Source organism: Syzygium oleosum, unplaced genomic scaffold (assembly GCF_021117445.2).
Source record: "Syzygium oleosum isolate NSW1041296 unplaced genomic scaffold, Sole_v2.1 Sole_v2.04, whole genome shotgun sequence".
Lineage (NCBI taxonomy): Eukaryota > Viridiplantae > Streptophyta > Magnoliopsida > Myrtales > Myrtaceae > Syzygium > Syzygium oleosum.
Window position 1 is genome coordinate 13,564,126 of NW_026607488.1, and position 9,962 is coordinate 13,574,087.

Consider the following 9,962-nt stretch of genomic DNA (forward strand, 5'->3'; position numbering starts at 1 on the left):
AAAATCATACAACTCTGTGTAGTCAAGCTTTAAAGGGCATTTACTACCCAACCAAGAGCTTCTGGAAGGCAGAGAAGGGATCTAGACCATCTTGGGGATGGCAAAGCATACTCATGGGGCGCACATCAATTGAAGACTCGGTCATGTGGTCAGTAGGGAATGGGCACAATATTAACATCAGGGAGGATAAATGGCTCAAAAGAGGAATTATAGAGGGACCGGCTAATGTAGGGGACCCAAAAAAGGTTGATGAATTGATAGACCAAGGGGAAAGCACATGGAAGGAACCGCTTTTGCGACGACTATTCAATGAACAGGTAGTACGAGAGATCCTCACAGTACATATCAGACCACAAATGAATGAAGACAAACTAATCTGGACTGGCACGAAGGAAGGCGACTACATTGTTAAGAGCGGCTACAACACCCTTCGCAAAAATGTAAACACAGAAGCACAGCCTGCCTCCTCCTCTCATCAAACTCCTACTAAACTCTGGAACAGGATATGGAAAATGAAAACTCCCCACAAAATCAGAAACTTTGTATGGAGCATATGCCAAAACGCACTACCAACGAAGGAAAATTTGTACAGAAGGAAACTGGTACCTGATCTGAATTGCCCATTCTACCGAGTTCATGCAGAAACCACAGAACATCTACTTCTACTATGTAAGTGGACGAGGGAAGTCTGGGATGTTCCTGCACTCAACATCCAGATCTCTAACTACCAAACTTCCCGAATTGATGAATGGCTGATAAAATACATACCCAGCAGCAACAACTCTCCCGAATTTGAGTTGGTCTCTGTTGTCCTCTGGGAAATATAGAAAGCAAGGAATAGCCTCGTCTTTAGAAGGCTCCTCCCGGACCCACAGTTGCTGGTTAAAAGAGGACGACAATTGCTCAAAAATTTCACCAGATGGAACAACTTCGACAGACCAATTGAAGCTGTAAACCACATAGAGGAGGATGTCTGGAGTCCCCCAGAGAGGGGCGAAACAAAGGTAAATATGGATGTAGCTGACCAACCTGGTTCCTTTGAAGGTTCAATAGCTTGTGTATGCCGCAACTCAGCTGGGATCTTAATCGATGGCTTTGCCAAGGACGTCCTCGCCTCCTCCACCGAGCAAGCCAAGAGCCTAGCCATGGTGAAAACCCTCAAATTCCTCTCTCCTCTTGCGGGTGAAAACCTAATTCTGGAGTCAGACTTCCTAAATCTGGTCAACAGCTTGAAGTCTCCAGAAGGTATGCCATGGGAACATCGTGCTCTCCTCAGTGAAGCACGTGAGCTGCTGTCTTCGTTTTCTAACATAAAACTGCAGTTTTGTAATAGGTCCAGGAATAGTGTGGCAAACTGGGTAGTTAAGACACACAGAAAAAAAGCACTCACTAAACACTGATTGACCCGTCCTCCGCAGGCCCTTAGAGATCTACTCTGTTTTGAGACCCCGAAAGTGGGTTCTGTCTTTACTAGATATCAATGAACAGTCTTTTCTTCCGACCAAAAAAAAAATGCTCATGACCTAAGGAGTTGTCTCATTTTTTCTTGCTTTACTGGGTGGTCCGGATAAAACTACAATCGATAGGATTTTCCCAGCTAAGGATACATCGCATATACTGGGGTAGAAACTTACTTCCTAAAAAATCCATCTTAGAATATAGGAAACGTAACTTGCCACTCAATGGAATCCAACAAAGAGGTATGAAATTAAGTAAAAACTCTAATCCAAGAATTCTATCATTAATCAAAATACTCTAACCCTCAAGGAAACCTTAGAAAAGTTTAAATTGATTCAACTTCCAAGGTGGAAATTACCAAAAAAGTCATAAATCTATTGCATTTGTGTTAATTCAGTCATATATTTTTTTAATTTGGCAAATTAAGTCATAAACCTTTTGACATTTATCCAATGTAGCATATTTGATCAATTTTAGCCGGAAATTGCTGACTTGGACACCGATCGTCCTACGTGGTATTGTTAGCGCTGACATGGACAATTTTTTCAGTTTTTTAATTATTTTGAAAATTTCATTTCATTTCATTTCTTTTTATTGCAGCCGAGGGTCGTGGCCCTCACCTAGATCGAAGATCGCCAAGGTAATGACCGATAATTTACTCCTCGGCCTCAACCATATGGCATCGAAACCATAAGATGTTCAAATTGGGCGGTGTATTCTTCCACAGATAGCTCCTCTAGTTTGAAGTTGTGGAATTTGAAGAAAGCATCTCGCATATAAGGGTCTGTTTGTTCCGCGGAAAACATTTTTCGGGAAAACATTTACCTCGCTTTTCAACGTTTGTTTGATTTTCCTAGGAAAATGAATCAACACAAAATGCTTTTCAAGTCAATGGAAAAGCTTTTCTTACAAAAGCTTAAATTTAGGAAAATGATTTTCTCTTTGATAGAACCGGAAAATGTTTTTCGAAATATGACTAACTATCGACGTTTGGACCCGAAACTCTTCGCTTGGGCATAGAAACCTTAATGTTGGTTCCTAGGTCCAGGCATTTAGGACAAGATCTCCGACGACCGGGCCTAGGCCTCCGGCGCCCACGCCCCAGGTCCATCAAGGCCAAGCCCGAACCCCGATGTTCGTACCCAATGCTCCGATACCCAAACTTGGAGGGAAGAACAGCATTGGTGCCAAAACTTGTGTACGGAGACCACTTTGGTGCCAAAAGTTCCATTTGGATCACTTTAGTGCCAAATCGGAAGAAAAATGATCGCTTTGGTGTCAACGGCGAGAAATTCCGGCCAAATTAATAGGTGGCATTTATAATTAAATTTTTAATCTTAGTTGGATTTTTTTTAAAAAAAATTAGTCTACGTGGCATTTCCACGTATATATTTCGATTTTTTAAATACTTTTCTGAATTTTTTTCTTTTTTTTCTTCTTTTCTTTTTTTCTTTTCTTTCTTCTCCCTTTGGTCACCGCCGGTGACCGGAGGTCGGCCACCGGCCGCCTGGCCTAGCCCGGACGAGGCCACTGCCGCCTGCCACAGGCGAGGCTCGGCCGACCCTCGCCCGGGCGACGGCGGGCAAGCCCCGGCGAGGTCGGCCTCGCCTCGCATGGGCGAGGGCGAGCCCCGGCGAAGGCTCCCCTCGCCGGGCGTCGCCTTCCCCCGGGCGACGTTCGGCGAGGCCGCCGTGGCCGGGCGACGGCCGGCCTCGCCAGATCCGGCGAGGGAGCCCTCGCGGGGTTCGCCCTTGCCCATGCAAGGCGAGGCCGACCTCGCCGGGCGACGTCCCGGCGGGGCCGCCGTGGCCCGGGCGACGGCCGGCCTCGCCGGATCTCGGCGAGGGGAGCCCTCGCCGGGCTCGCCTCGCCTATACGAGGCGAGGCCGACTTCGCCGGGGCTTGCCCGCCGTCGCCCGGGCGAGGGTCGGCCGGGCCTCGCCTGTGGCGGGCGGCGGCGGCCTCGTCCGGGCGAGGCCAGGCGGCCGGTGGCCGGCCTCCGGTCACCGGCGGTGACCAAAGGGAGAAGAAAGAAAAGAAGGAAAAAAGAAAGAAAAGAAATAAAAAGGAAAAAAGAAAAAAAAATTATTTAAAATAAAAAATGCTGACTGTGCGTGCTCACTGTATCTCCGGCGAGCCACGTCGGCTTCAAATACTAATAAAAAATTACCACGTCAGATTTCCGACCAATCAGATCGGAGATGGCACTTAAAAGATCGTTTTTCAAATTTTTTGGCACTAAAGTGATCCAAATGGAACTTTTGGCACCAAAGTGGCCTCCGTACACAAGTTTTGGCACCAATGCTGTTCTTACCCCCCCAAACTTGAGTCCATAAAAGCCGTGCTCGGGTCTACGACGCTCCAACTCTAGTTCGTCCCTCAGGCCCAGGTCCACAAAGGCTATACGTGGGTCCTCGGCATTTGGGCTTGGGTCCTTAGTTAATGAAACGTTTATTCTTATAAAAATATTTAAAAATATCAAAATTTTAACTATTTTTTCAAAAAACGGACTTTTATTATTATAAAAAATCAAATTTTATTATTATTATTATTATTATTATTATTATTATTATTATTTTCGTTTTCTTCTTCCTCATTCGATCGCCAGCCACAGCAACGGCTCGAGAGGTCGGGCCTTGCTAGATCAGGCGAGCTCATGGCATCTGACAACGAGGCTTGAGCTTGCGAACTCTAGCAGCCAACCTTGAGCTCGCCCAAGCCTGGTGAGCTTAGGCCTCGCCATATCGGGCGAGCTCGCGGCCTCTAGTGGCGAGCCTCGAGCTTGCCCGGGGACACCTGGCGAGCTTGAGCCTCGCTGACCTTGGGCGAGGCTAGAGCTTGCCTGTGGCCAGTCGTCGGCCCATCGTCGTGGCTAGCGACCGGCCAAGGTAGAAGAAAATAAATAAAAAAAGAAAAAGAAAAAGAAAAGAAAAGTATATAAAAATAAAAAGTAATTAAGAAAATACAAATTATTTGATAATTTTTCTCATCAAATTTTTCTTACCAAATGACGGAATATACTTTGTAGGTTTCAGCCAAACACTAAAATTAAAATCGTTTTCTTGAAAAATATTTTCTAGAAATAATATATTTTTCGCAAAACAAATTCACCCTAAATTTCGGGAAGAAACTTTTTCATGAGCTCCTTTTTCATTTTATCCCACATGCTACTTTCCTTCACAAGCTCTCCGACGCTTCAGATTTTCTCACCAAATCGAGGCATGCTTTTAAGTTTGATGGCCACAAGTATCACATTTTAATTCTCTGCAATATTCTTATAATTGAAAACTTGGTCGATTGTGTCGAGCCAGTCGATGAAGTCTTCCGGATGCATAGTGCCTTCAAAGTCTGGAATGTCGAATTTGACATCGAAATCGTGAGATCACAATTCAACGGCGACGCAAAGGAGCCTGTTCACACAAGATGTATCAGAATGGTCATCATGGAAGCAGTTCATCTCCTCTTCATCTCCTTCCTGTCATGACGGGAATCGCCATACCTCGACAATTAAGATTACTCCAATTGTTATTGGAGTTGTGGCACTTATCTTCTCAAATCATCCAATTGGACATCACGGTAGTCATGCACGCAGTCTGGGGGGTGCAGCGACATTTAGTCCAATACAACGACCTGCCACTAGGCTCCGTTACCAACAGATACTAGAGTGATCGGAGATTTAAAGGGTAACATAAGTGTGACAAATTAAATGTTCAACACCTAAGTAATCAGCTCAGGATATAGGGGATATGACGGGGTAGATGCTCATCTCCTAAGGAATCCACCTTAGGAGACTCAATCAATGGTAAACCTAGCAGCACTTAGTAAATTGAGCATATTATCTTGAAGACTCCAAATATCATCGAACTGGATCCATTAGAAACTAGACACCTTCAACATTCCAAACCGTATCTTGTGAGACCAGATTGAAGTATGAAATCCTCATCAAAATGCCAAAGAAAGTGCTCTTAAAATTCTGCCAATAGAGTTGAACTTATGCCCCAAACAATTTTACATTATTTGTTGGATAAGCCTTAGTCCTTTTTGTAATTCTTCCTCAATGGGCCGACGCCAAACGCACTAGAAAGAGTTGGAGGTAGACTAAGGCTGCGCATGACAACTTGCCAAACAGTGTTTGATTCTGTTTTTTTGTTCCCAGAATCAGTTTGGGAACAGAAATGCGTTTGTTTAATTTTTTGATTCTTGGCACAATTTTGTCAAAAATTGTTCCCAGAATCAGTTTTCAAGAATAAAAAAAAAGTAGCTTCTTGATTCTGGGAACAATTTTGAGAATCAATTTTTTTTTCTTCTTCCTTTTCTTGGTTTTTAATGTAGCTTCTAATGTCTGGCTCGAGGACCGCCCTCGCCGGATCTGACGAGAATAAAATATTTTAATAAAAAATATTATTAAAATAAAAAATATTTTACCGGCCATGGCTGGCGACTAGGCCATGGCCAAAAAAAAGAAAAATATATATTTTTAATAAAAATATTATTAATAAAAAAAATATTTACCTGCCATGGCCGGTGACCAGGCCATGGCAAAAAAAGAAAAAAATATATATTTTAAATAAAAAAAATTTAATAAATTTTTTTTTACCGGCCATGGCCAGCGACCAGGACATGGCCAAAAAAAATAAAAATGTATATTTTTAATAAAAATATTATTAATAAAAAAAATATTTTATAGGCCATGGTCGGCGATCAAGCCATGGCCAAAAAAAAGAAAAAAATATATTTTTAATAAAAATATTATAATAAAAAAATATTTTACTAGCCATGGCTGGCGACCAGGCCATCGCAAAAAAAAATAAAAATATATATTTTTAATAAAAATATTTTAATAAAAAATATTATTAATAAAAAAAATATTTTACTGGCCATGGCCGGCGACCAGGCCATGGCCCAAAAAAATAAAAATGTATATTTTTAATAAAAATATTTTAATAAAAAATATTATTAATAAAAAAAATATTTTACTGGCCATGCCAAGAAAAATAAAAATATTTTAATAAAAAAAATATTTTACCGGTCATGGCCGGCGACCAGGCCATGGCAAAAAAAAAAGAAAAAATACTTTTAATAAAAATATTATTAATAATAAAATATTTTACCGGTCATGGCCGGCGAGCAGGCCATGGCCAAGAAGGAGGAAAAGAAAAAAAGAAAAAAAAAGAAAGAAATATTAAAATATTTAAAAATATTATTAATCAAAAGAAATTTTGTGGCGTTACCAAATGCATTTCTGTTCTTTTTCTATTCCAGGGATGGAATTTTGGGCCGTTAACAAACGCCTTAAAATGCTCAGAATCAATTCCGGGTACAGAATAAAAAGGAATCATTTCTGAGCAGAATCTGTTCCCGGGTACAGAATTGTTGTCATGCGCAGCCTAAGCGTCTCTAATGAGCCCTGCTCCGAACTTGCAAAGCTAAAACTCTCTAAGATATCCCAATCTAATAGAGATAACTCGGAATCCTACCACTCTTACTCAGTTATCCTGCATATAGCAATACTCCGTGAAACAAGCCAACAAATAATACTAACAAATAAATTACGAGCCTAATATTAGCAAATAATATACTTATTTCACATCGAAATAATATTACCAAATTGCATATATTAATTTAGAATTCTAAAGGTTTCCTCAGCTAGACGAATTCGGATTATTAGACTTTGAGTGGTCTAATATATCAATCAGGGAAATTAACTTTTCTGTAGAGAGAATCCGGATCTGGTGAGACATTAACAATTGATTCCATATCTCTATAAAAAGACATAATTCAAACCCTTTTGTATTTGCTAATTTGCTGGGATCTTAAAGTCGTTTTTAGATACGTTATAACAGGTACCTTTTTCATCCCCAGATTTAATAATATATCGACTAAAAGCATTATTAAACATTAACCGGTTCTTGAATTAATCAACAATATCCTCATAGAAGAACTTCTTGAAATCTTCCATGTGCGCGATTTGCAAGCACAAAGCCACCACCAAGCCACCTTCTTCCTCAAGACTTGGGAGAACCAGAGAATCGCCATCGAAATCGTGGTTCCCTGGCCCCATGTGGACCTCTCTTCCCCAGCCGAAGTCGAGGCCGTATATCGGCAGCGTCAACCAGCTCACCACCCCGAGATTAGGGTTTCCATAGAAAGGCCCTCGTGTGCTCCCTAGGGCATGCACATCCTGAAACAAGGTCAGGTCCGGCTGTCTCCGGATGTGCTCGATGGCCGACCTCACGTGGTCGTGGGTCACCCTCTCGATGGCCTCTCTAATCTTGCTCGAGGCGCACCCGAGTGGGCTCGACACCAGCTCGCCGGACGTGCCAGCAGCGATCACGTCCAGGGTTGCGTTGCCAAAGTATCCGAGCTTCAGTGGCGGATGCAGGCGGCGGCGGGAGTCGACGCAGATGCCAAGTGCAGTCGGCTGCTCAGGCATGTGTTTGCGTGCCTTGCACGCACACCGCCAAATATGTGCAGCCATCGTCTCGTATCGAGTGTACGGGCGCATATGCTGGCCGGCTCGGTCCTTGTTCGCTGCGTTCTTTAGTGTTTCAACTTGGGTCTTCGTCAGCTTTAGCATGGCCACGGTGGTCTTCTTCTTACGCTCTTCTAGGTTGTTAGTGTGGCCGATCAGCAGCGGTGGGGGGTTGAACTCGGAGTGCTCCAATCGTGGCGGCGGCGGAGGCAGTGTGACAGATGGGTCTTCGCCCACCCATAAAACCTTGTTGAAAAATTAGTCGAGAAATTAGTACTTTGTGCATCAATAATGCAAATAGACGACTGTCATGGATGAAACGATGTTCTAAGTGTTTATGTAGAAAGTTTCTGATTAATATTAAAAGATAGAATCGAACAACCATAACGAAGATCAACTTTTCAAATGAATTACTGAATATGTTGCATAATCTACATAGAATCGACGAAAAATTGAAAATAAAAGTCAAACTTTTCAAGTTATCGAAGTGGGGAAGCTTGCAAAAAATTTTTGACAATGCGAGTTGATGTAAGAACACATTAGACAACGGGCAAATAACATAAAATTACAATAGGTGGAACGATGGAAATTGTAATGCACTTGTAGTAACACGTTGCCAATTGAATTTGGTACTTTTGTGATCACTTATTTGCATGCAAGGGTAATAATAGTGTAGATATAGTTATAAACGTTCGATGTGAAGATAATGGTTTTGAAAAAGAAAACATAATCATAGCATATAAAAAATAGATAAAAATGACCGAGCGACTAACTGTTTAACCATTTATGTAGTTAACTTCATTAAAAATTATATATTAGTTCATAAAATTAAACAATTAATATGAAATATTGTGTATTCTCGTGACAAAGGGTGTTGGTTTATTTAATTCAAAAATGTTGTGTCCCCTCTTAGTACCCCAAAAATCTTAGTTTTCATGAATTTTTTTTAAAATTTTCATGGGTCTCCAAGTAATCGAGTTTTGAGGCCATGACCTTGGTTCTGAAAAAATAAAGTTTGGATGCTCTGTGTATTTAAAAGAAAACCCTTTACATACACCAACCGACCTTTCTATTATAGTACGGCTCGACACTCAGTTGCTCGCCGCGAGCGAGCCGGGCCCACTCGGTCATGAAATGAAGAGCACTCGGCCCATCGGCAACCGCATGAGATATGGAGAAGCTCAGTGTGAGCCCACCACACTTAAACTTGGTGACTTGAACCAACAACAGCGGCAGCTCATGAATCGGCTTCGTGTAGTCCACACTCGGCACGAGCTGTTCGAACTCCGGACGCGGAGAGAAATCGCCCAAGTCGTTGAGCTCGCCTTCGGATTCGGCCTCGATGAGACAGACGCCCATGGCGTTGCACTCAAGCCGGAGCCGTCCCCCGTCGAGCCACTTGAGCCTGCCCGCGAGCGGATAGAACGGGACCAGCGTGCGGCTCAGTGAACCCTGAAGAGTGGTGAAGATGGCGTCGGCCGGGTGGAGCCATTCGGGAGGTGGCTTGTAGAAGTAAATGGTGGGCACATGAGTGATGGTGCCAATTTGGTCCAGTTCTGAGAGTGGTAAGTGGCCGGTCCACGTCGCCGTTTCTGGCTTTACGGTGTAAGTGGCTCGGTACCTCACAGTCATGGACATTTTGCTGGATTGTGCAAGAGATGATTTCGATTTACAGATGTTGTAATAGAAGGAGGACAAATTTTGATGGGGGTGACAAGTGAGCCCTCGACTTTGCATATAAATTGAGGGTGACAATTTGAGAGAGAGGTGATCTTGAAGACGCAACAACTTTCGGGAATAACACGAAGCATGCTTTGAGTGAAGATTGCTGAGGATGTTTCCGAAGTTGTGGTGGAACAGATTTTGCATGAACTTGGTGGTTGCTTCGAATGCTCTGAAATTTTGGAGATGGTTTCGCTCGTGACATACTTGGTTGGAACTCACCAAAAAGGAAAAAAAAAAGGAAACGAAAGAAAGCTGGAAACTTGGAAGTTCACGGTTCATAGTTGATACTGGTCTAGCAATGTCGGAC

The 9,962-nt window shown here is 42.6% G+C and overlaps 2 protein-coding genes across 3 annotated transcripts; both read right to left on the reverse strand.

Moving 5' to 3' along the window:
- Positions 1-520: 520 nt before the first annotated feature.
- LOC130138008 (uncharacterized) lies at positions 521-1,410 on the reverse strand. Of its 2 annotated transcripts, none has more exons than XR_008816434.1 (2): positions 1,030-1,410; positions 521-878 (listed from the first exon to the last, which is right to left on the reverse strand). XR_008816434.1 is itself a non-coding variant. In XM_056310852.1 (2 exons), the coding sequence occupies exons 1-2, from the start codon at positions 1,310-1,312 to the stop codon at positions 725-727; spliced, it is 507 nt and encodes a 168-aa protein (XP_056166827.1). In that variant the 5' UTR covers positions 1,313-1,337; the 3' UTR covers positions 521-724. The 2 variants fall into 2 exon arrangements, 1 of the variants encoding a protein (XP_056166827.1); XM_056310852.1 differs by having other exon boundaries at positions 521-948; positions 1,030-1,337.
- A 5,962-nt stretch (positions 1,411-7,372) lies between these two features.
- On the reverse strand, positions 7,373-9,562 carry LOC115663567 (spermidine hydroxycinnamoyl transferase-like). The gene is made up of 2 exons (XM_030585559.1): positions 8,996-9,562; positions 7,373-8,176 (listed from the first exon to the last, which is right to left on the reverse strand). The coding sequence occupies exons 1-2, from the start codon at positions 9,560-9,562 to the stop codon at positions 7,373-7,375; spliced, it is 1,371 nt and encodes a 456-aa protein (XP_030441419.1).
- Between the last annotated feature and the right edge of the window lie 400 nt (positions 9,563-9,962).

Excerpts from the sequence above, each read along its gene's own strand:
- LOC130138008 (XM_056310852.1), bottom strand. The coding sequence starts at position 1,312 with ATGTTAGAAAACGAAGACAGCAGCTCACGTGCTTCACTGAGGAGAGCA. Across the intron at positions 949-1,029 it reads TGAACCTTCAAAGGAACCAG|CTTCAATTGGTCTGTCGAAG; the intron begins GTTGGTCAGCTA and ends TGTGGTTTACAG.
- LOC115663567 (XM_030585559.1), bottom strand. The coding sequence starts at position 9,562 with ATGACTGTGAGGTACCGAGCCACTTACACCGTAAAGCCAGAAACGGCG. Across the intron at positions 8,177-8,995 it reads AGCCGTACTATAATAGAAAG|GTTTTATGGGTGGGCGAAGA; the intron begins GTCGGTTGGTGT and ends TTTTTCAACAAG.